Source organism: Zalophus californianus, chromosome 10 (assembly GCF_009762305.2).
Source record: "Zalophus californianus isolate mZalCal1 chromosome 10, mZalCal1.pri.v2, whole genome shotgun sequence".
Lineage (NCBI taxonomy): Eukaryota > Metazoa > Chordata > Mammalia > Carnivora > Otariidae > Zalophus > Zalophus californianus.
The window spans coordinates 87,785,001-87,810,664 of record NC_045604.1 but is presented as its reverse complement, the minus strand read 5'-3'; the positions used below and the strand labels follow the sequence as shown (position 1 = coordinate 87,810,664).

The 25,664-nt window shown below is 39.5% G+C and overlaps 1 protein-coding gene across 1 annotated transcript in view; it reads right to left on the bottom strand.

Annotated features, from left to right (window-relative positions):
* ACSM3 (acyl-CoA synthetase medium chain family member 3) overlaps nucleotides 1-25,664 on the bottom strand; it is a 48,004-nt gene that overhangs the window by 8,980 nt on the left and 13,360 nt on the right. The window contains exons 2-10 of the mRNA XM_027612158.1: nucleotides 16,792-16,885; nucleotides 11,190-11,459; nucleotides 10,419-10,629; nucleotides 6,571-6,778; nucleotides 3,809-3,952; nucleotides 3,537-3,693; nucleotides 3,182-3,261; nucleotides 1,808-1,931; nucleotides 766-846 (exon numbers count right to left, since the gene is read on the bottom strand). Of these exons, the coding sequence (XP_027467959.1) occupies nucleotides 766-846; nucleotides 1,808-1,931; nucleotides 3,182-3,261; nucleotides 3,537-3,693; nucleotides 3,809-3,952; nucleotides 6,571-6,778; nucleotides 10,419-10,629; nucleotides 11,190-11,408 (1,224 nt within the window). The 5' untranslated portion in view covers nucleotides 11,409-11,459; nucleotides 16,792-16,885. The remainder of the gene's footprint in view (nucleotides 1-765; nucleotides 847-1,807; nucleotides 1,932-3,181; nucleotides 3,262-3,536; nucleotides 3,694-3,808; nucleotides 3,953-6,570; nucleotides 6,779-10,418; nucleotides 10,630-11,189; nucleotides 11,460-16,791; nucleotides 16,886-25,664) is intronic.

The window sequence follows — 25,664 nt, the reverse complement described above, 5'->3', positions numbered from 1 at the left end:
GCAGGGCTGGGGAAGGAGAAAAATACTTCAGCTACTGTAAACTGTAGCTTCCTTTGGCCTACTTGAACCCCTTAGAAGGTCTTGACCTCCCTTATCAGAAAAGGCAGTGTGGTATTGTGATTAAGAATACAGATATTGGAACCAGATTGCTTGGGACTGAATCCCAGCACTAGTAGCTCCTAGCTGTATGACCTTCCCTCTCTGTGCCTCATCTATAAAATGGTTCTTTTTTATTTTTTATTGAAGTACAGTCGACATACAATATTATATTAGTTTCAGGTGTACAACATAGTGATTCGACAAGTTTATATATTATGTTATGCTCACCACAAGTGTAGCTACCCTCTGTCACCATACAATACTATTACAATACCATTGACTATATTCCCTATGCTGTATCTTTTATCTTTGTAATTTACTCATTCTATAACTGGAAGCCTGTATCTCCTACTTTCCTTCAGCCGTTGTAAAATGGTTCTTATATTGGTATGTCATGTCTTTCATAGGTTCTTTCTGGGAATGAAATAGCTTAATATTTATAAAATGCCTAGAACTGGCACAAAAAACTGCTTTGCAAAAAAAAAAAAAGGAGAGAGAGACCATTAAAGTAATGTCTCTAATCCATTTCCATTACATGGAAATTAAGATATCATAGAAGTTAGCATGATATCATCACCGAAACTAGGACGGTAGGGGAGGGTAGAGTGGGTTAAGTGGTAAACAGATTGGGTCGTTAAATATTCTCCTGGAAGGGGATGTGCAAACCTTAACATCAAAAGCAGGAGACGGCTTTCCCATTGAGCCAGGCTTAATTTTCATTCCCTTAAAATTTCCACAGATTAGCACCTAGTTCAGAAGGAGAAAGAACCAAGTAACATTATAAGTAACTTAAAATTCTTTTATTTATCTACCATGCATTCATTAAATATTTATTGATGATCATCATTATTATGATGACTGAGGCTCAAAATAAAACAAATTTTCTGTTCTTGTGAAATGCAGAGATAGACATAAACAAATACATATAGTAAAGTTATAACAATAAGTTGGTAATTACTAAAATATCCATATTTATGAAAACATTTGTACTCATATTAGCATGATACTTGTTATGCTGTTTCTATTTAAAACATCTGTCAATTTTATTTTTGCTATTTTAATTTTTGACCAGGTACTACATTCTCATGGTTTATAAATAGAAGCATTATAAAAAGACATGCTATGAAAAATTTCTTTCGGCTTTTCCTTTATCTGCTCCATTGTATGCCCCCTTTTCCTTACATAATAACCAATTTTGTTAGTAGTTTGTTCATTTCCTCTAGAATTTCTTCTTATTCTTATTTCTACAAGCTCTTTAAATAACGCTTTTTAGAGTATACTTGCCAAGGAGTTATCTAGTGAACTCTTAATATTTCAAGTAACAAGGAACTCAGCATTTTCCATTTTTGAGGCAGCCCTGACTAAGAGCGTTCCCTCTTACATAAGGGGAAATCTTTCTGTGGATCTAGCATTCTTTCACTTAAAATATATTTTAATGCTCTCACTCTGATCAGGTCTATTGTGGCTTTTCTCAATGAATGTCTCAACAACTGTTATCTGTTACAGAGCGTTTTTGCAACTAGCTTCCCTCCCAACTTTATTTTTTTTTAACTATTCTAACCACTCATCTCCCTCCCTATCCCTCAGTCATAAGGATATAATAAACACTTATTTTAAAATCTATTTATCAGTTATTTATATTTATTTATCAGTTTTAATTATCCAGCCTAGTCAAGTCCAGCCCTGTCTTTTTGATGAGGTCCTATACCGTTTCAGTCTGTCCGTATCCTTCATAGATATCCAGACCCGTCCTTTTTCTCCATTGTTCAGTCACTTCAGGATTGATTGGTTCGCCAGCACTCACACAGTGCTTTAAGCTTTTGAACTTACAGCTTCTCAGAAAACAAGTTAAATTTAGGAGAAAAAAATGGAGAGAAATGGAAATTAGAATTATTTCTAATGAAATTCAATATAAAGTGTTTTAGTTTCCTCCTTCCTCCCCTTTCCAATACAAAATAAACAAACCATTCTAACATCATAAAATGACTCCCAAGACATCCATTTTTTCCCACTTTTATTTTTTGGGAGTGTGTGATTTGTTGCCAAAAAAAAAAAAAAAGCCATGTCATCCTCAGGGAAGGCGCTGCATGTCTGCCTGATAACATTTTAAATCAATGATTAAAAATTTACCAATGGTGTGGTTAAATTGTGGAATATTATGCAATACTATAGAGCTATAAAAAAAAGAATAAGGAAGCTCCTAGACAGTGCTTTCCAGTAGAAATCTTTGCCACAATCAAAGTGTTCTATTACCTTCACTATCCACTGCAGAATCATCTAGCCCTATGTGGCTACTGAGGGCTTGAAACATGGCTAGTGCAACTTTGGAACTGAATTTTTAGTTAAAACTAAATTTAAGTAATTACATGTGGCAAGCAGTTACCATATTGGATAGAACTGTATAGCACACAGTTCCAGGATGTACTGTTAGGCAAAAAAAGGAAGGTGCAGAACCGTGAACATATTATGTTTCCATTTATGTTTATAAAAGGGTGAGAATACTGGCATATTGGCTTGCGTTTGCACAGATTTCATGGAGAAGGAGAACGGAGACTGAGGACAAGGCTTAGAGGAAGACGACCTCTCACTCTATATTCTTATATACCTATTGAATTTTATGTCGTATGAAATATTTCCTATTCAAAAAGTTTTAACAATTTTAACAATTTAAAAATATTTACCAATGCACCCTCTCAAATGGAATCAGTAATACAGCAAAAGACATATATCCTTTTTCCTATTTGCTGGGATAGGGTTCCAAATAGGGGTCATTTCTCTAGTTTCTCAGCTCAGGTAACATTCATCATCCAAAAGATTAAACATCTTTTTATCCATAACCACTGGACTCAGTGGTATACCCATGGCTGAACCCTCCCTTTCCTCTCCTTGCTTGGGGGAGCCTGCCCTGGACGTAACAATTATGACTTAAAGAATGAAAGCAAGGAGAAGGGGGACAAGAGATTGTTAAATTCCATACCTACTAATGTGGACCTATGTTTTTAGACAGAAAGATCCTTTATTTTATGACTTCCTCTTCCTCTCCCCTGCCCCCACTAAGTGCCTCTTTACCAACGTTTCTTACCTGGTCATATCATTCCGTATAAGCATTCGGTATGCAGTTGGTGCTGAACAGAAGACTGTGATGGGAAACTTGGAAAGTGTCTGCAATTTAGAAGTAAACTCTTAGTCTTACTACAACTTTAATAAGTTCCTAAATGTTTATGGTAAGCACAGCACAACTTAAATGTTGTTTATTCTAACATAAATGCATTCACACCCTTCCTCTGTATATCTTTTCAGGATAATTGACTTTCCAGATGTGAAATATCTTAAATCATGTTGTCTACTCTGATTTCTGCAAGTTACTTTATTCATCAGCCCTGTCAGGGATGCTGCTAAAGCATTCCTAAATGGAGACCTCTTGTACTCTGCCTTACTTGCAAGATGGAAGTTGGCTCAAAACGTGGCAAATAATGTGCAAATACACATGCTCCCTGGATCCATGGAGAAAAGACACTACTCCATGCCGACTTTGCCCAGCCTGTGTCAGAGGTATTCCACATCACATCTGAAGGAGTCAAATCCAGCCAGAACCTGGGAAAACAAAGAATAGTCCTGATATATATTAGGAAAACAAATTTAAAAGACCAATAAATGAATCATCACCTTTGTAGTTTTGACACGTCTGTCTGGAGTTTTGTGAAGGTACCTTCCATTTACAGATAATCCTAAACCAAAACTGCTATGAGTGTGTCCAGTCATTTTAGGAGATCCGCTTGTTCCACTGGTAAAGTAAATAGCCATCATCTCATCATGTTTTGTCTTCACACAGGTGTGGTTGTCACTGGCGTGTCTACAAAGGAAGAACTACAATGATTCTGCACATTGCACATGGCATCATAAACTGTTACTACAGAAAAGAATTCAAGAAACCATGTATGTGGACCTCTTCACCTCATGGATCAGGCCCCAGTGACTTAGGTTGAATTCCAAGGTAAAAGTCATCTCTTTCTCCAACTTCTTAGGTGCTTTCTGGAATTAAACTAAATTTTGTCATCAAAGCCCGTTTATAATAGTTGGCTTCATAGCTCTTTACAATAAAGAAGAGGCATTTTAAAAAACTCAAGTGGTTTATCATACCACTAGCAGAATGAGGAGTCTATGATCTTATAATCGAGGCTATGTGAGAACTGACCCTTTCTCTTCACTGTGGATGTTTTCAAGTGGTTTTTGTTGTTGTTGTTGTTGTTGTTGTTGTTGTTGTTTGTAAGAAAGTGAGTATGAGGGATGCCTCGCCTGGGTGGCTCAGTTGATTAAGCGACTGCCTTTGGCTCAGGTGATGATCTCAGGGTCCTAGGATCAAGCCCCACATCGGTCTCCTTGCTCAGTCTGGAGCCTGCTTCTCCCTCTACCTCTGTCCCCCTGCTCATGCTCTCTCCTCACTATCTCAAAAAAAAAAAAAGTATGTGAATAGAAGTCATGGGTAATGGTATAAGTCAGGTTGGTAATTCCCACATTGTTCAAGAATCAGCTGTAGTTCCAAATGATAACTGGGCTACTAATAGGTCATACATTAGGGCACCTGAGAGGAGGTGAACTTTGCACACACAGTGCCTAAGAAGCGTAGAGATTTTATCTGGGAGTATTGGGGTGAGAATGAAACATTAGGATTAGAAACATCTAGGCCACAAGAATCATAGAAAAGCTGTTTTAAAAGCCTAATAAAGCTAGACTGTTTAGTCTATGATTCCATAATTTTCTTCCTTAAAAATAGTACCTATAGTTGCGTACCTATCACTTCTATTGTAGATAGAAACCTAAGGTGGGGTTATCATACCAATCTCTCACCACTAGAGGCAGTAAACACAGCAGTTAGCAGTGTGGGCTCAGGTGCCAGACTCCCTGGGTACGAAACCCAGCTCTGTCAGATCCTAGCATTTGACCTTATTCATTTGTATTACTATAGTACCCGCTTCTTAGGTTATTGTGACATGAAAATGAGTTAATATATATGAAATGCTTAGAATAGTTTTTGGCACATAACCAGTGCCATATAAATGTTACCCATTATTGCAATTATAACATTTTTAATTAGAAAAGTACTTGGCTTTCGGTAAGAACTCAATAAATGTTAGCTATTTTTTTTATTTTGTTAAAGATTTTATTTATTTATTTGACAGAGAGAGAGCACAAGTAGGCAGAGTGGCAGGCAGAGGGAGTGGGAGAAGCAGGCTCCTCACTGAGCAAGGAGCCCGATGCAGGGCTCGATCCCAGGACCCTGAGATCATGACCTAAGCCAAAGGCAGACCCACTTAAGCGACTGAGCCACCCAGGCATCCCAAATGTTAGCTATTTTAGAAGAGGTAGGAATGAGTCAATAGTTGCAAACGTGCTTCCAAATCCTTGCGTAAAGGTGGGAAGCTCATTCTAGAGAGGGGACTGGCTGCCAACCTAGAGCTAAGATAGAACAAATACCTGGCAAGAGTGCTAAGTGACCCCTGGAAGCATTCCATAGCTGGGACTGAACATCAGCGTAACTTAGTTTTCTAATAGCATCCATTAACATTAAGTGTTCTTGGGGTGCCTGGGTGGCTCAGTTGGTTAAGCGACTGCCTTCGGCTCAGGTCATGATCCTGGAGTCCCGGGATTGAGTCCCACATCGGGGTCCCTGCTCAACGGGGAGTCTGCTTCTCCCTCTGACCCTCCCCCCTCTCATGCTCTCTATCTGTCTCTCTCAAATAAATAAAATCTTTAAAAAAAAACATTAAGTGTTCTTATTTATAACCTGAAGTGTTGCTATCTGCAAGGAAATGATATAGTCCTCACATAAGAATTGATTATGATCAGTTTCTCTGGGATATAACAGCTCTGTGGTTGGTGTTGTGAATGCACCTCCTAGATCCTGCTGCAGGAACAAAGGACTTACTCCCCACAGGTGCTGGGAGCCCTATTTAGAGATTGCTTTGGCTGCAAGAGAGCTGCCTCGCTCAAGGTCACCCCTCCTTCTAGGGAAAGCCTACACTCAGTTACTGATCAGTGAGGGTATATAAAGGCCAGGACCTTTTGCTTGATCTGGGAACAACTTTGAAGGACTCTCTAAGCCCCAGACGTCCCAGTGGATTAGCTGAAGGTTTTTCTGGGAGGGCATGGCAGACGAATTTCTTCTTTTGCCCAATCCCACATCCTTCCCCTTCTTTCATAGGGTATGACCCCAAGACAAATCCTTAATAAACTTCTTACACAACTAATCTCTATCTCAGGGCCTGTTTCAGTCAAGATCCAAACATTCAAAAACCACTCCAAGCTCCTTCCTGCCTCAGAGCTTTGCAGATGATTAGCACAGCAATAATCACCAGTTGCTCCCTTTGCCTTGTTTTAATTTTCATTTTTCTGAGCACCTGTGGGTTGAATATCTTTTCAGTGTTGCCTTTCTTTTTGAGAAGCTGCTCTACAGCAGTTATGGCTACTCACTTCATCATCTCCTTGAGGTTTCTCCACCCGTCTTTGGGTTTCTGAGACACAATTAGCTTGGAGTGCAGATTTTCACATTTAGATGCAACGGCATCTACTGCTGGGGCTAAAACTTCATTGGTAATAATGCACTTTGCTTTCGAAGACTGTAGTCTGTAGAGAATGTCTTTCTGGGTTAGCTGAGTGGTTCCTGGAATTAAAACTGTCCCTAAAGGAGCAGAAAAGAAACAATGTATAGAAGGAAGGATTTTACTTTCTATGTCTCAGAATGAGTTTACCATCCAGTTTACCAGTCTAGGTATCTATTTGTCTTCCTTTCATTATTCTGCTTTTGCCTTTCAAGGCATCTCAATATCTGTGACCCTATTGACCTAACGTGAAAGCATGTTAAATGCTAAATAATTTTCTTCTATCTGAAGACCATTCATAACATTCAGCTTGAAGACAGGTTTGTTTTTTTTTTCATTTTATAAAGAGAGTTTTGATTGAAGAGTAATATTATCCAATATTTATTGGCTAAATGCCAGATGCCATTCTAAGTGTTTTACATGTCTTAACTTATTTAATCCCTACCGAAAAAACCCAAAACATAAAATGTGAATCTATGTTCAAAATCTATGAATGATTTGCCAAATATCACTGGAGTAGAAAGTGGCAGTACGGTAACTGAACTCTGTAGCCTGACCCCAGAGCTGTACACTTAACCACTTCAGTCCAGCACCTTTTAAAACCCACATAAATGTTTTATGATTTCTTTCCAAAGGGAAGGATTAAGGCATTCATCTTTTCTGGGCTTCTACTTCTCTCTGCTGTAAATTACACTGTAGTATAATGGGTAAGAGTCTGTCCTGGAGCCAAACAGTCTTATAAGTGGCCTTGGACAAGCCACTTCACCTCCATGAGTCTCAGGTTCTGCATCTGTATAATGGGGATTCTATAAGATTAATGAGGAGTAAATGAGTTAAAATGTGTAAAGACTGCTGAATAAATTTTAGCTATTATTTTCTCAAAGGATTAATGGACTTTTAAGAATATATATCTGTATCTATAGTTACATGCATCCATATCTATATCTCGGTCTCTACTACTCTTAAGTCCAGACCCTAAAGACCCTAAAGGCTGGAAGGTATGTACTTCACAATGGTGTTTGCTCTTCCCAGCATCACAGCAGGAAAGGAAGATTGAAGAATACATACCTGGTCATTCCTGGACTCTTGACACTGGCTTGTCTTTCCATTTGGGGAAGGACAACCCCCTCCAGTGGAGTTCTTAATGAAACAGACAACCAGGACCCAAACACAAAGTTCTTCACAATATCTTTCTTTTCTAATCAGGCAGTGCAGCAATGTTTATGAGTCTTTAACTCTAAGGTTATTCCTTAGAGATGTTCCATCTGGGGATAAGTAATTAGCCTACCATGGCCTAACAGTTTTCTATAATTTAAAGGCACTCTATAAGAACAAGCCCACTGCTAGCATTTCATACCTAGTAGAAGCACTTTATTTAAACACATCACCCTTCGATAATGAATTTCTGCTATTATTCATATCCTATCTTTAAAAGAACCTATTAATAGTGATCAGTCTTACCTATTAAAACTACTTCCTGTCCAAATTAATCATTTAGGGAAGCATTACATAGTTTCTTGGCAGGGAGCAAAATGTTACTTTAAATCTTGGGGGAGGACATCGCTTCTCAGCCTGTTGGCTAATATCAAGTGTAAATCTTGGGGGAGGCCTCTCATTACTGTGTTGATGATATAGGGTGAGCAAAATGATATTACCAATATATACATTTGCATGAAGGGTCAAAGGACTCTGGTGCTAGTAGCCCCTTCTCTCCCTATTAACAGAGCTACATGAGAAGACAAAGTTTTTCCAGAAGTTTGTTTGGTGGACAAAAGAAATAACTTCCATAATTTAATTTGGCAACGAGATTTGAAAGCCTAGCCCATCCACCCACCCTCTAGGTGGTAAATAATGCTTATTTTCAGCATTGTTAGTATATTAGACTTACCATTTACTCTCCCCTGCTCATTCTCCCTTCTAAGAGAATCTGCCTTCCTTTCAGCAGCCCCAATAACCATGTTTGTATCAGATGAACCTGCCTCTGACCACATCTGACTGGCCCAACCCAAGCCATGCCAGTTAGATTCTGCCTCAAGTATTTGACTTAAGAGACTGAGTGGCCTGGGACATACAGTTAGGACCTAAGGCATCTGTGTAGCAAACCAAGCCACATGTCAGCCAAAATGAAGGAGAGCAAAGAAATCATGTGTTAGCAGAAAACAGAAGTCAAAGGAACAGATGCTTAAGGGAGACAGAGACAAGAGGCCCTATGGCTTCAGAGCAAAAGAAATAGAGAAAGAAGCCACTGCACTTTTTTTCCCCTGTAGATTCCTGTAGAATGTCCAGTAGACATTCAACAATTCTCCTTCCTTATTGAACTAATATGAATGGATTTCTGGTCCTGGCAGTCCAACATGTTGCCCCTTTACTAAGACAGTGAGCTTAAGCAGAATTCATGAAAGCTACTATTCTAAAATTCTATTCTATTAGTCTAAAAAAACTCTGTAAAAGTGGGCTCTGCTACTCCAGTGTACAATTTATAGGTACATATGATATGAGAACATGTAACTCTCAAATGCAAGTAATTATGAATTAAGAATGTTTACTCAATATAATGATTTATTACAACAGTGGGGATATTAATTAATTCAACAAATATTTTACTGAGCATTTACTATATGCCAATAATTGGAGGTACAGACATGGCTATCTCATAGTCATTGGCTTTTAGGGACATACATAGTCCTAGGGAAATGACAAATTTATAACAAATAATATACTCAGGCAATATAGTACAGGTTAAAATATAAATACATACATGTGTTCTAGGGGAGGTCAAAAAAGAATGCACCTGAATTGGGACATCAGGGTGGGTTGCCTGAGAAGTGACATTAGAGTTGAGACCTGAAAATCTAATAGAAGTTGTCCAGGTGGTTAGATGTGAGGGAAAGGCTTTCCAAGCACAGAAAATAATGTGTACAAAATCCAGGAAATGAGAAAGGTTATGAACCTTATAGGAAATCACTTGATATAGCTGGAGCAGAGAGTATGAAAACAATGAAGGGAGGATAGCTCAGACCTTCCATGACACATCTAAAGAGTTCAAATTTTACCTGGTAGGCAGTGGAGAGTTATTAAATAATGTCAAGCAACATATTGACAGGATAAAATGTTCTAGAAAGAACACTAGCTATGGAGGATGAATTGGATTGGGGTAAGGTGTGGGCACACGTAGAGGATCAGAATTAGGGAGACTTTTGGGCAAATCCATTCAGGAGGTGGTAAACGTGAAGTAAGGCAATGGCAATGGGATTAGAGAAGAAGAGGGACTCTGGGGACATGTAGGAAGTCAAATTTACAAGATGTAGGGACTGATTTGGAAGGAGGAGTAGCAGCTGCTTGCTTTGGGCACCAGATGAATGGCAATAAAAACCATGAGAGAAATAAAGGCATGAAACAAGAACTTTGAGTTTGTGGCTGAATTGAGTTTCAGATGACCATGGGTCTATAGGAAGAGAACAGTGGTAGGTATGAGGGTATTCAATTGTTGATTGGCATTTGGTTAATAAACCTATTTCATTATGAAAAACCCAACTCATAGTTTAGGTCAAAAGATATGGTGTGTTTCCAATACATTTCTAAGGTCCTGAGAATAATACTATATTGTGTACAGTTCCTCAAATAATTTGCCCAAATAAATGTCTCATGATTACTTAGATGTTTTGGAAGATCTCCCATTCAGCCTACTTTAAATGTAATCAGATTGCAAACACTACCAACCTGTTCGCAAACAGGCCACATTTGCAAGCCACCATTCTGGGATCTTGGGCAGAATCACAATTACTCGATCTCCTCTTTGCAGGGAACAGGCTTCTGTAAGTATATTGGCAAATTTCCTAGACAAAGATCCCAGTTCCTCAAAACTCCATTTCACTTCTTCTCCATTTCCATTTATCCACCAGAAGGCTGGATTGGACGGTCTCTTCCCAGCCTGAAGAAAGACAAACCAGATGATTTAAAGGTCATTACACAGCTTAATTCTATTTTAACTGACCCAGTGGAATATGTTTTCAGAAGAAAATTCACAGGTCACACACATGGGATATTTGGTTAGTTAGGACACACTTGGGATATTTGGAAATAACTCTGGGGTCTTTAATTTCTAGCTGTTGGGAGCCATGTCATTTCTCATTTAGCCTGATTGTTTTTCTTTCCAAAAAGTTAGAATTCTTACATCCCTTTATGTTCTCTCAATGCTATATCTATGCCTCATTCCCTACCATTTCTGACCATTTCTGACCTTCATACTACTACTTTTTGTGTTTTTTTTTAAGAAGTTAATCTATAATCATACATTTTTATAACCCAGGCTTTCTCAACTATGGAACCATTAACATGTTGAGCCAGATAATTCTTTGCTATGGGGGACTGTCCTGTATATTAGAGGATACATAGCAGCATCCCTGGCCAAAATTGTTTGCAGACATTTGCCCTGGGGGCAAAATCACTTCCATCTGAGAAACTGTAGTTGGACTGGCCCTTGCTCCATACCTTTTCCATATTGGTCCATTGGTCCAGGACATCTTTAGCAAAGTTGAAATACTCTGGAATCTCCAGTTTGAATTCCTGTTTCATGGATTCATAGTTGGAAAAATTCTGAGGGAGCACTGTTCTATAATCTTTATACAGTACTCTCACAGAACCAGGGATTGCTAGGTGCCGAAAACACTTGGCACGAAGTAATGTCTCCATGGTGAAAAGAGCTAGCATCAGTCTTGCTGGATGTGTTAACCCTCAGGATTTCCACAGAAACCAATCCATCTAAAAGATAAGCAAAAGGACATGCATTTGTCTCTGTCCTAAAGGTAGCCATACCCCAAAGTAGCTAAGTTTTATTATTATTATTTATAATCATCATACAAGTGCCATTCTCTGAGCACTCAATATGTTTTGAACACTGTACTCAGTGCTTTACTTACATACAAATTATCACTAAATCTTCAGAGTAACTCTGTGAAGTGGATATTATCATCTGTTTACAGAAAGAAAAAATGACTAATAAGAGGCTGTCTTAGTGAACTCTGGCAACCATAGCAAAATACTATAAACAGGATGGCTTAAACAACAGACCTTTATTTCTCACAGTTCCAGAGGCTGGGAAGTCCAAGATCAAGTGCTAGCCAATTCAGTTCCCCGGTATGGGCTCTGTTCCTGACTTGCAGATGACCACGTTCTCTTTATGTCCTCACGTGATAGAGAGAGTGAGAGCCCTGGTTTCTCTTCCTCTTCTGTTAGGATACTAATCCCATCATTGGGGTCTCACCTTTATGACCTCATCTAAACCTAATTACCTCCCAAAGACCCCACCTCTAAATACCATCACACTTTGGGGGTTAGGGTTTCAACATATGAATTTGGAGGGAGACACTAAACATTCAGTACACAACAAAGGCATCGGTTGGATTTGAACCTAGAACTGTCTGGTCCTAGCCCATTTTCCTGACTATGTACCATATGCTATTGTTTCCCATATGCATTTCTAAAGAAGTAATGGTCTGGGTCACCCAGTTACTCTCAGTGAAAGCAAAGATATCTAATATCTTTCATCTGCATTTCAAAAGTTGTACAGACATGTTAAGGAGAACTTTCCACAGTGGGTAATCCATAAGTGAAGTAATAGAGTAACCTAGTACCAATTAGGCATGAAAGAACTGTCAAAAATCATTTCATTTATAGGCTGTAGTTCCCATGCTCCCAATAGGAGCCCACACAACCTTCTAGTCCAGACTTGGAGCTGCATTTACCAGAGATGTCGTAATAGGGCTTTAACCTTTGGGATTTTTGTGGGGGAGGACCCTCCAGGCCACCTAGCCATCCCTGCTTCTGTGGGAAATCATTTGATCATGATGTCATTTACTTGGCTGAGATCTCATAAACAAGGTTGTTAAAAACATGGTTCTAGAGATTATAGGGTTCTCTTCTTCATACTTTCTGTAATTTCCAAATTTCCTACAATGAAATACTACTCTCACAATCATTAAATCATTTTTTTATAGAGGGAGTGGGGAGGGACAGAAGAAAAGGGAGAGAGAGAATCTTAAGCAAGCTCCACACATGGAACCTAATGCGGGGCTGGATCTCACAACCCTGAGATCATGACCTAAGCTGCAATCAAGAGTGGGACGCTTAACCAACTGAGCCACCCAGATGCCCTATCATTAAATCATTTTTAACTGCAACTCTAACTGTGTGGTACGTAAGGCAGCGTGGCTATGTAGAAGAGTTTCTATATTGATGCATTGCCAAATAATGGATGTCACCTATAAGTTTTATCCTAAACTGGCCTGGTGTTTGGGCATCATCTTGCTGTACCCAATGCACTGGGAGATCTGGGTACTTCTTCTGACCGTCCCACCTTTTTATGTGAAGACCTGACAAGTCACTGAGCTTGGGCTCTTTGAGATCATCTGGTTTGAGCTCCTCATTTGTCACCTGCAAAAAAAATGGAGCCCCAGAGAGGGGAAGCAACTCGCTTCAATAGGTCATGTCAGGATAAGAACTAGAACTCATGTCTTTGGATTCCCATTTCAATGTTCTCTTTACTAAAGTTCAATAGGATTCAGTAGAGCAGTGATTCCCAACCCTGGCTGTATATTTGGATCACTAGGAAAGCTTTTTAAAAAAATACCAATGCCTGGGAGCCTGGGTGGCTCAGTTGGTTAAGCGACTGCCTTCGGCTCAGGTCATGATCCTGGAGTCCCGGGATCGAGTCCCGCATCGGGCTCCCTGCTCAGCAGGGAGTCTGCTTCTCCCTCTGACCCTCTTCCCTCTCGTGCTCTCTATCTCTCATTCTCTCTCTCTCAAATAAATAAATAAAATCTTAAAAAAAAAATACCAATGCCTGGGGCTTAGACCAATTAAATCAGAATCTCTGGGGGTGGGGCCAGGGCATCATATTTTTTAAAATTTCCTCAGAGGATGCTAATGTGTAATCAAGGTTGAGAATCACTGATCCAGAGGTGGGGATCTGTGAGACAGCAGGTCAGCATCACCTGGAAGCTGGTTAGAAATGCACATTCTCAGACCCTAGTTTCCCATTTTACCAACGTAGTGACTAATAGAACCTCTATCAGAGAGTTGTCCCAAAGATTAGATGAGATAATGCAGGCAAAGTGCTTATCATGGTGTCTTGCATATTACTACCCACCCACTGGAATAGAGGTCGGCAAACTTTTTCTGTAAAGGTCCAGATAATAAATATGGCTTTGTGGACCATATGGTCTCTGTGGCAACTGCTTACCTCAACTCTGGTTGAGATAGCAGCCATTGACAGACAATACATGATTAAATGGGCATGGCTGTGTTCCAAACAAAACCTATTTATGGATACTGAAACTTGCATTTCATGTAATTTTCCTTTTTTTTTTAAAGATTTATTTATTTGAGAGAGAGAGTGCACAGGGGGGAGGGCCAGAGAAAGAAGAAGAGAGAGAATCTCAAGCATACTCCACACTGAGGGTGAAGCATGACACAGGGCTTCATCTCATGACCCTGAGATCATGATCTGAACCGAAACCAAGAGTTGGATGCTCAAATGACTATGTCACCGAGGCGCCCCTCATGTAATTTTCATATGTCATGAATTAGTATTCCTCTTTCGACTTTTTTCAAATATTCGAAAATGTAAAATAAAAACCATTCTTGGTTTGCAGCCTGTATAAAACAGATAGAGGGCTGGATTTAACTCATGGGCTGTAGTTTGCTGATCTCTGGTGCTAGAATGTAGGCTTTGTGAGGGTGGGTGTTTTGTCTGTTATGTTCATGGTACTATCCCTGGGAAATAACATAGTGTTTGGCCCACAGTATGTGCTTATTTGTTGAATGAATAAATGATGTTTTCAGAAGGAAGAACTTTGTATATGGTTTATTTCAATAGCTCAGAGTTATAGTAGACCTGAGAAGTGCCTCTGTTGCTTAAGCAGATTGATATGACTACCTGCACTCTTCAAATATGGCTATTTAAATTTAAATTAATTCAAATACTACTTAAAAATAAGTTCTTAGTCATACTAGCTGCATTTCAAGGGCTTAACAGCCACATGTGACTAGTAGCCACTGCATATAGGTAACTGCAGACACAGAACATTTCTATCATTGCAGAACATTCTTGTGGACAGTGCTGATCTATATTGATAATAGCTCAGAACTGGATGATATGAAACATTAAAATACAGGAAAATTGAGGTGAAGGGTTCCCCAGACAAGACTTTTCTAAGGGTTCAGGATTAGTAAAGTACTGCCCCTCACTGTTGTCTTGTTTGGCAGTGGGGGTGGAGTAGAGAGGGAACCACCCTTCTCTGTCGTTTGCTGGCAAGTTACAGCCCACACATTTGGGAGTTATCTCCCCTATAGAATTAGCATCAGGTTTCCTTCAACTGAAGGAAGAAGTTAAATAGTACTTAAAACTATGTTTTTAGTGTTGTAACTTTTCTATTTTTAATTTTTTAGAGAATGTCTTCAAATGGTTCCAAAACCATAAAAATTACAGTGAAAAACTGCCCCCCCTGCCCCGCCTGGGGTGGCTCAGTCTGTTAAGAGCCTGACTCTTGATTTTGGCTCAAGTCATGATCTCAGGGTTGTGAGGTCCGGCCCTGCGTCAGGCTCCACGCGGGGCATGGAGACTGCTTAAGATTCTCTCTCTCCCTCTCTATCTGCCTCTCCACCCTCTCTAAAAAAAAAAAATCTGCCCCCTCCTACCCCCATCTCACAGCTGCCCAGTTTCATCCCAACCTACTCCCTCCAGGAACTATGATGACTTCTATATCTCTTTTCAGGATTTCTTTCTATGTATTTAAGCAAATGACTATAGATTCTTATTTCTCCACCACTTTGACACAACAGGTAGCCTAGAATACACACTATTCTCCCCATTTAAAAAAACTTTTTTTACAACAAATTCTTGAAGGTCCGTCCATGTCAACACATGAGGATCTTTCTCATTTTGTTTTGTTTTTGTTTTACGTTTTCTTTTTAAAGAGCTGCATGGCATTCCAGTGAACAAGTGCACCATAATTTCTTAAGCCAGTCCCCTATTGATGTCATTTGAATTGTTTCCATTATTGTGCAGTTAAGATGAAATTTTGAAACTTCCTCCACCACATTTAGAATCCTTCAACTATACACAGTCATTTGGAGCTTAAAATGAGCCTAACCATTCTGTTCTACCAAAAAGAAAATATCAGCATCCTCCTGATCAGAGATAATAAGATTGCCTTCTCCTCAACAAAAATTTTTTCAATTATCTTAGCACTTCCCAACATCTATTTCCCAGGTTTCCAATATTCTTTGTAGGTGAAAGAGCTGAGATATGAGTCCAGATGTTTGTACTGAGACACAGAAAACTCTTCTAAGAAAGAAAGAACCACGCTGTTCAGCTGGGCTTGAAAGTATTTAAGGTCTCATCTGAAATGCAACCTCTACATCCATATAACAGCAGTACAGAGGAGGTTTTAGCCTCCTTACATCTCCGTAAGTGTCTCTCCCACCAAGTAATCCAAGTAATAGCATTGGCTTAGCATATATAGCCTCAAAGCAAGGTGAAGCCCCTACTATTCTCCCCAGCCCTAACAAGACCCTACACTAAACTTCTATACAGAATTTTTGGAGCTTCTCTTGACCATTTCATGGAGAGAGGCTACCCCAGGATTATTTCCTTGGATTTTCATGTATATGTTCCCCGAAATTTCCCTAGACATAGTATGCATACTTTTCAGATGATGCAGAAGATGGATTCCAGTCTGCTACTGAGCAAAACTCAGCTGCTCCTTGGACCCAATTAAATTTTTTCCCAAGACATTTTACCAAGTTAACACATGCACATAGTTTTTTAAAAAATTACATGGTACCAAAAGACTTAAAATGAAAAACTTAGTTGCTATGTTTACAGCTTTTTGTGTGTACATACTCCTGGCCACTTACTAGATAGAATTACACAACAGCTGAGAAATTCTGATAGAAACACTTTGGTTGCCCAAGACTTCCATGAGAGCATTTTTGATCTGTTGGTTTTGGTCGCTTGTTTGTTATTTTTGCTCAAAACTGCGCATGCCAGACCAGCAAATCTTACATAGGAGACAGATAAGGTAGTACTCACTAAAGTGACAGATTTCGACACAGCCGGAGGTGATGGCAGACCAGTTTCCTAGAAGAGCTGCCCTCAAACTTGAACTCTCACTTCTGCGTTAGTCCTGGCCGTAGACAAAAGAAGAGGGAGAAGTAGTAGTCTGACAATTGGAAGAAGGCACACCCAGAGGGCCTTTCTTGGATTGGTGGAGACATTCCAGAGGGAGGAGCAGGAGTTCTGGGCTAAGTTTACGCTGAAAGTTTACACAATCTCCTGCCACCCTCCAATATATAGTTAATGATTTAAACACACTGCAAGCTTTTGCTGCAGGTGGGGAGTGGGGGTGGGGGAGGAGGTTGGGAAAGTAATTTATTCACAGGAAGGAAAGTGCCCATGGATTTGCTGGAGGTTGGTCCTGTGAAGGGGTAGAGGAAGTTTTCTCTCAGAAGGAAGAAAGAACAAAGGATGGAAGAGGACATAGAAGGGTTTTGAAATAGAAAAGAAAGAAGTGGCAGGTTTGGGTTGCTCTAGATCTCAGAGAGCCAGTTGCTGTGTTTATCTGTTGAACTGGTCAGGACTAAACATAAACACTCTCAGGTCGCTCCTTTGCTCAAATTCTTCAGTGCTTCCTAGTTCACTCCAGGTAAAATTTCAAGTTTTTACATGGACTACAAGGAACTGCATGATCTGGCACAGGGTCCTCTCTGGCTCACCACCTGCTCCTCTTTCCCTTACTCTTCTGCAACCACATCAGCACCCTTGCTTTTTCTTGAACATACTATGCGTGTTCCAGTGTTGGATTTTTTCCACTGCCTGGAACACTCCTCCTTAGATACCCACTTGGCTAAATCCCCATTTTATGAGGTATCCTATCAAAGAGGTCTTCCCTTACTGCATTTTCTAAAATAGCACCCCTCAATTTTTCTCTTTAATCTGTTTTAACTTTTTACATCTCTTACCACCACCCTTAAGAGTAAGAACTTTGTTTTGTTTGCTGATGCATCATTATTGTCTAGAACAGTTACTGGCAAATTTTAGGCATTCAATAAATATTTGATGGGTAAATTAATAAAGATGACTCTTCCAGTTACATGTGGCAGAAACCCAATTTAGATTCACTTAAACAAAATGAGGAATTTATTGGTCTCTTTTTGGTTCTGTGAGTTTTTGGTTGTTGTTGGTTACTTGGGATTTTCTATGTAGATAATCACATAATCTGCAAATAGGGACAGTTTTACTTCTTTCATTTTTTTACCAATTTAATTTTTGAATTTAAATTCATTTATTGGGTCACCTGGGTGGCTCAGTCGTTAAACGTCTGCCTTCAGCTCAGGTCATGATCCCAGGGTCCTGGGATCGAGCCCCGCATCGGGCTCCCTGCTCAGCGGGAAGACTGCTTCTCCCTCTCCTACTCCCCCTGCTTGTATTCCCTCTCTCACTGTGTCTCTCTCTGTCAAATAAATAAAATCTTTAAAAAAATAAAATAAATTCATTTATTAACATATAGCATATTATTAGTTTCAGAGGTAGAGCTCAGTGATTCATCAGTTGCGTATAACACCCGGTACTCATTACGTCACATACCCTCCTTAATGCCCATCACCCAGTTACCCTATTCCCCCACCTACCTCCCTTCCAGCAACGCTCAGTTTGTTTTCTATAGTTAAAAGTCTCTTATGGTTTGTCTCCTTCTCTGATTTTGTCCTATTTTTCCCTCCCTTCCCCTATGATCCTGTTTCGTTTCTTAAATTCCACATATGAGTGAAATCATATGATAAATGTCTTTCTCTGACTGACTTATTTTGCTTAACATAATACCGTCTAGTTCCATCCACGTCATTACAAATGGTAAAATTTCTTCTTTTTTTTTTTGTGATGGCTGAGTAATACTCCATTGTATATATGTACCACATCTTTATCCATTCATCTGTCGATGGACATCTGGACTCTTTCCATAGTTTGGCTATTGTGGACATGGTTGCTATAAACATTGGGTTGTAGGTGCCCCTTGGGATCACTATGTTTGTATCCTTTGGGTAAATACCCAGTAGTGCAATTGCTGGGTCATAGGGTAGCTCTATTTTTTACTTTTTGAGGAACCTCCATACTGTTTTCCAGAGTTGCTGTACCAGTTTGCATTCCCACCAGCAGTGTTAGAGGGTTTCCCTTTCTCTATATCCTCACCAACATCTGTCATTTCCTGACTTGTTAATTTCAGCCATTCTGACAGGTGTGAGGTGCTATGGTTTTGATTTGTACTTCCCTGATGCTGAATGATGTTGAGCATTTTTTCATGTGTCTATTGGCCATTTGTATGTCTTCTTTGGAGAAATGTCTGTTCATGTCTTCTACCCATTTCTTGACTGGATTTTCTGGTTCTTATGGGTGTTGAGTTTGATAAGTTCTTCATAGATTTTGGATACTAGCCCTTTATCTGATAAAATATCTTCTCCCATTCTTTTGGTTGTCTTTTGGTTTTGTCAACTGTTCCCTTTGCTGTGCAAAAGATTTTATCTTGATGAAGTCCCAATAGTTCATTTTTGCTTTTCTTTCCCTTGCCTTTGAAGATGTGCCTAGCAAAAAGTTGCTGCAGCTGAGGTCAAAGAGGTTGCTGCCTCTGTTCTCCTCTAGGATTTTGATGGGTTCCTGTCTCACATTGAGGTCTTTCATCCATTTTGAGTTTATTTTTGTGTGTGGTGTAAGAAAATGGTCCAGTCTCATTCTTCTGCATGTGGCTGTCCAATTTTCCCATCATTTGTTGAAGAGACTGTCTTTTTTCCACTGGATATTCTTTCCTGCTTTGTCGAAGATTAGTTGACCATAGTGTTGAGCGTCCATTTCTGGGTTCTCTATTCTGTTCCACTGATCTATGTGTCATCTGTTTTTGTGACAGTACCATACTGTCTTGATGATTACAGCTTTGCAATACAGCTTGAAGTCGAGAATTGTGATGCCACCAGCTTTAGTTTTCTTTTTCAATATTCCTCTGGCTATTCGGGATCTTTTCTGATTCCATACAAATTTTAGGATTATTTGTTCCAGCTCTGTGAAAAATGTTGATGGTATTTTGATAGGGATTTCATTAAATGTGTAGATTGCTCTAGGTAGCATAGACATTTTAGCAATATTTGTTCATCTAATCCATGAGCATGGAAAGTTTTTCCATTTCTTTGTGTCTTCCTCAATCTCTTTCATAAGTGGTCTGTAGTTTTTAGAGTACAGATCCTTTACCTCCTTAGTTAGGTTTTTTCCTAGGTTTTTGATGCATTTGTAAATGGGATCGATTCATTAATTTCTCTTTCTTCTGTCTCATTGTTAGTGTATAGAAATGCAACTGATTTCTGTGCATTGATTTTATATCCTGTGACTTTGCTGAATTCCTGTATGAGTTCTAGCAATTTTGGGGTAGACTCTTTTGGGTTTTCCACATGGAATATCATGTCATCTGCGAAGAGTGAAAGTTTGATTTCTTCTTTGCTGATCTGGATGCCTTTCATTTCTTTTCCTTGTGTGATTGCTGAGGTTAGGACTTCTAGTACTATATTGAACAACAGTGTGAGAGTGGACATCCCTGCTGTGTTCCTGACCTTAGGGGAAAAGCCCTCAGTTTTTCCCCACTGAGAATGATATTTGCTGTGGGCTTTTTTTATATGGCTTGCAGTATGTTCCTTCTAACCCTAGAGTTTTAATCAGAAAAGGATTCTATATTTTGTCAAATGCTTTTACTGCATCTATTGAGAGGATTATATGGTTCTTGTCCTTTCTTTTATTAATGTGGTGTATTACCTTAATTGATTTGCAAATGTTGAACCACCCTTGCAGTCCAGGAATAAATCCCACTTGGTCATGGTGAATAATCCTTTTAATGGACTGTTGGATCCTATTGGCTAGTATCTTGGTGAGAATTTTGGCATCCATGTTCATCAGGGATATTGATCTGTAATTCTCCTTTTTGATGGGATCTTTATCTACTTTTGGGATCAGGGTAATGCTAGCCTCATAGAATGAGTTTGGAAGTTTTTCCTCCATTTCTATTTTTTTGAAACAGCTTCAGAAGAATAGGTATTAATTCTTCCTTAAATGTTTGGTAGAATTTCCCTGGAGGCCATCTGGCCCTGGGCTGTTGTTTGTTGGGAGATTTTTGATTACTGCTTCAATTTCCTTGCTGGTTATGGGTCTGTTCATGTATTCTATTTCTTCCTGTTTCAGTTTTGGTAGTTTACATGTTTCTAGAAATGCATCCATTTCTTCAAGATTGCCTAATTTGTTGGCATATAGCTGCTTATAATATGTTTTTATAATTGTTTGTATTTCCTCGGTGTTAGTTATGATCTCTCCTCTTTCATTTATTATTTTATTTATTTAGGTCATTTCTCTTTTCTTTCTGATAAATCTGGCTAAGGGTTTATTGATCTTATTAATTCTTTCAAAGAACCAGTTTTGTTCATCTGTTCTACTGTTCTTTTGGTTTCTATTTCATTGATTTCTGCTCTAATATTTATTATTTCTTTTCTCCTGCTGGATTTAAGCTTTATTTGCTGTTCTTTCTGCAGCTACTTAGGTGTAAGGTTACGTTGTGTTTTGAGACTTTTCTTGTTTCTTGAGAAAGGCTTGTATTGTTAAATACTTCCCTCTTAGGCCCACCTTTGCTGCATCCCAGAGGTATTAAACTGTCATGTTTCCATTTTCATTTGTTTCCATAAATTTTTAAACTTCTTTTTTAATTTTCTGGTTGCCCCATTCACTCTTTATTAGGATGCTCTTTAACCTCCATGTATTTGTGTTCTTCCCAAATATTCTCTTGTGATTGAGTTCAAGTTTTAAAGAATTGTGGTCTGATAATATGCATGGTATAATCTCAGTCTTTTGGTACTGGTTGAGACCTGATTTATGACACAGTATGTGATCTATTCTGGAGAATATTCCATGTACACTCTAGAAGAATGTGTATTCTGTTGCTTTAGGGTGGAATGTTCTGAATATATCTGTGAAGTACATCTGGTCTAGTGTGTCATTCAAGGCCCTTGTTTCCTTGTTGACCTTCTGCTTAGATGATCTGTCCATTGCTATGAGTGGGATGTTAAATATCGTTTTGCTTTATGGTATCACTGATCTCTCAAATCCTCCCTTCGTGATCTAGTAGTTGTTTATCTTTCTCTCAGCTTCCTTATTCTCCATCATTTGTCTTCTATATCACTCTCTCTTCTGCCTTGTTTATCCTAGCAGAGCCTCTTGTTTTTTGTTTTGTTTTGTTTTTAAAAGATTTTATTTATTTATTCATGAAAGACAGAGAGAGAGAGAGGCAGAGACAGAGGGAGAAGCAGACTCCCCACGTAGCAGGGAGCCTGATGCAGGACTTGATCACAACCTGAGTAGAAGGCAGACGCTTAACTGACTGAGCCACCGAGAGCCTGTTTTTGATTGCATCTCAGTAATAACCTTTTTGATTTTGACCTGATTAGATTTTAGTTGTTTTATTTCTCCAGTAAGGGATTCTCTAGTGTCTTTGATGCTTTTATTCAAGCCCAGCTAGTATCTTTTTAATCGTTGTTTGAATTCTAGTTCTGACATCTTACTTACATCCATATTGATTAAATCCATGGCAGTGAGTACTGCCTCTTGTTTTCTCTTTTGGGGTGAGTTCTTCTGTCTTGTTATGATTTCCAGAAAAGAACAGAAGAGAGAGAAAATACAAAAATAGCAACACCACCAGAAAAATATACACTAAGCAAATCAGAAGAGAACAGAAACCAAAAAAAAAAAAAAAAAAATCAAACATAAGTTAAACAGAACAGAACAGTAAACTAGATTCTGGGTGTATTTTGGTCTGTTAGAAGAAATTTGGTCCCAAAATAGGAAATAAAGAAAAACTTATGTATGTACAAAAATAAAATTGAATACAATGTAGGAAACCACATATGAAAAATATATATATCATGTAAATGTAAAAATGAGAATTAAAAAAGACTTAAAAAGAATTGATAAGGTAAGAAAATAGCTGAAAAGGAAAAAAATATAAAACTGAGAATCTAAAGAATAATAAGAAAAAAGCATGAATGCTAATACTGCTTTCCCCAAGAGCTGGAGTTTTGTAGTTCTCTTTGATCAATAAACTTGGTTATTAGCTGGAAGTTCCTGTTGGTATTCTGGGGGAGGGGCCTGTTGCACTGATTCTCTGGTGTCTTTGCCCGTGCAGAATTGCACCAACGTTGCCAGGGGGCCCGGGCTCAGTGCAAGTGGCTCCAGAGCCAATGTGGGGGATGAAAATGGTGGTGTCCCAATCTCAAGTCCCAGAGCTGAAAGTTTGTGCCCCCCCACTCTTTAGTGGGCCCTCACAGAAAAGCAGTCAGTCACTCTTGTCTCCCTGATTTCTGTCTGAACTCTGGGTTCACTCAGCCTGTGACTGAGCAATTTTAGCTCAGGGACACAACCCCATTTAGAGTCTCCAAACTTTACAGACTCCTATGGCACATACCTGCACCACTCCTCCCAGGGGCTGGGGGTCTCCCCAGGGTTTTGCCTCTTGCTGGGCCCCGGCTGAGAGGTGCAGTGGTTTGAGGTTTATGGCAACACTGAGCAGAAAGCCAGCACCTGGACTCACTATTTGCAGCCAGCTTTCCTGCTCCAGTGCTTGGGGAAATCTGCCACACTCAGGCACCCCCATTCTTTTTGTGACCCTGGGGATTCTGAGACCATGCTGTCCCACCTGGGATACCCCCACTTCACACCCTGAACACCTTTCAGGCAAACTTCTAAAATTTCTGATTTTGTGCTCCACTGCTTATAACACTTTCCAGTATCTGGCTTGTGGAGGCTCCCTTCTCCCACAGTTTATCTTCCAATATATTGCCTCTGATTCATGTCGCCACACCTCCTACCTTCCAAAAAGTGGTTGCTTTTCTATTTGTAGAATTGTAACAATATTTTCTCAGAACTCCATTTGATTTCACAGGTGTTCAGAATGGTTTGATGATGATCTAGCTGAATTTCAGGGGCCACACAAAATTAGAGTCCCCTATTCCTCTGCCATCTTCACTCCTCCCTCTACTTCTTTCTTGCAGATCTATGTGCCTTTTATTTCCTTTTCTTGCCTTATTGCATCAGCTAGAATTACAGCATTGTGTTGAATAAGAATGGTAAGAGCAGATAGGCTTGCATTTTCCCTGATATCAGGGGGAAAACATTCATACTTTCATGCTTGAGGGTAATATGAGTGTAGGTTTTTTGTACATGCTGTTTATAAACTAGAGGAAGTTCTCCTCTATTCCTGTTTTTCTTTTTTTATTTTTAAATTTTTTATTGTTATGTTAATCACCATACATTACTTCATTAGTTTTTGATGTAGCGTTCCATGATTCATTGTTTGTACATAACACCCAGTGCTCCACGCAGAACGTGCCCTCTTTAATAGCCATGACCAGGCTAACCGATCCCCCCAACCCCCTCCCCTCTAGAACCCTCTTTGTTTTTCAGAGTCCATCGTCCCTCATGGTTCGTCTTGCCCTCCGATTTACTCCCCTTCATTTTCCCCTCCTGCAATGTTCTTTTTTTTTCTTAACATATATTGCATTATTTGTTTCACAGGTACAGATCTGTGATTCAACAGTCTTGCACAATTCACAGCGCTCACCATAGCACATACCCTCCCCAATGTCTACCACCCAGCCACCCCATCCCTCCCACGCCCCACCACTCCAGCAACCCTGTTTGTTTCCTGAGATTAAGAATTCCTCATATCAATGAGGTCATATGATACGTCTTTCTCTGATTGACTTATTTCACTCAGGATAACACCCTCCAGTTCCATCCACTGTCGTTGCAAATGGCAAGATCTCATTAATTTTGATGGCTGCGCAATATTCCATTGTGTATATATACCACTTCTTCTTTATCCATTCATCTGTCGATGGACATCTTGGCTCTTTCCACAGTTTGGCTATTGTGGACATTGCTGCTATAAACATCGGGGTGCACGTACCCCTTCGGATCCGTACATTTGTATCTTTGGGGTAAATACCAGTAGTGCAATTGCTGGATCGTATGGTACTCTATTTCCAACTTTTTGAGGAACCTCCGTACAGTTTTCCAGAGTGTTGCAGCAGCTTGCATTCCCACCAAGAGTGTAGGAGGGTTCCCCTTTCTCCGCATCCCCGCCAACATCTGTCGTTCCTGACTTGTTAATTTTAGCCATTCTGACTGGTGTGAGGTGGTATCTCATGGAGGTTTTGATTTGGATTTCCCTGATGCCGAGCGATGTTGAGCCCTTTTTCATGTGTCTGTTGGCCATATGGATGTCTCCTTTGGAAAAATGTCTGTTCATGCCTTCTGCCCATTTCTTGATTGGATTATTTGTTCTTTGGGTGTTGAGTTTGATAAGTTCTTTATAGATTTTGGATACTAGCCCTTTATATGATATGTCATTTGCAGATATTTTCTCCCATTCTGTTGGTTGTCATTTGGTTTTGTGGACTGTTTCTTTTGCTGTGCAAAAGCTTTTTATCTTGGTGAAATCCCAATAGTTCATTTTTGCCCTTGCTTCCCTTGCCTTTGGCGATGTTTCTAGGAAGAAGTTGCTATGGCTGAGGTCGAAGAGGTTGCTGCCTGTGTTCTCCTTTAGGATTCTGATGGACTCCTGTCTCACGTTTAGGTCCTTCAACCATTTGGAGTCTATTTTTGTGTGTGGTATAAGCAAATGGTCCAGTTTCATCCTTCTGCATGTGGCTGTCCAATTTTCCCAACACCGTTTGTTGAAGAGACTGTCTTTTTTCCATTGGACATTCTTTTCTGCTTTGTCAAAGATGAGTTGACTATAGAGTTGAGGGTCCATTTCTGGGCTCTCTATTCTGTTCCATTGATCTGTGTGTCTGTTTTTGTGCCAGTACCATACTGTCTTGATGATGACA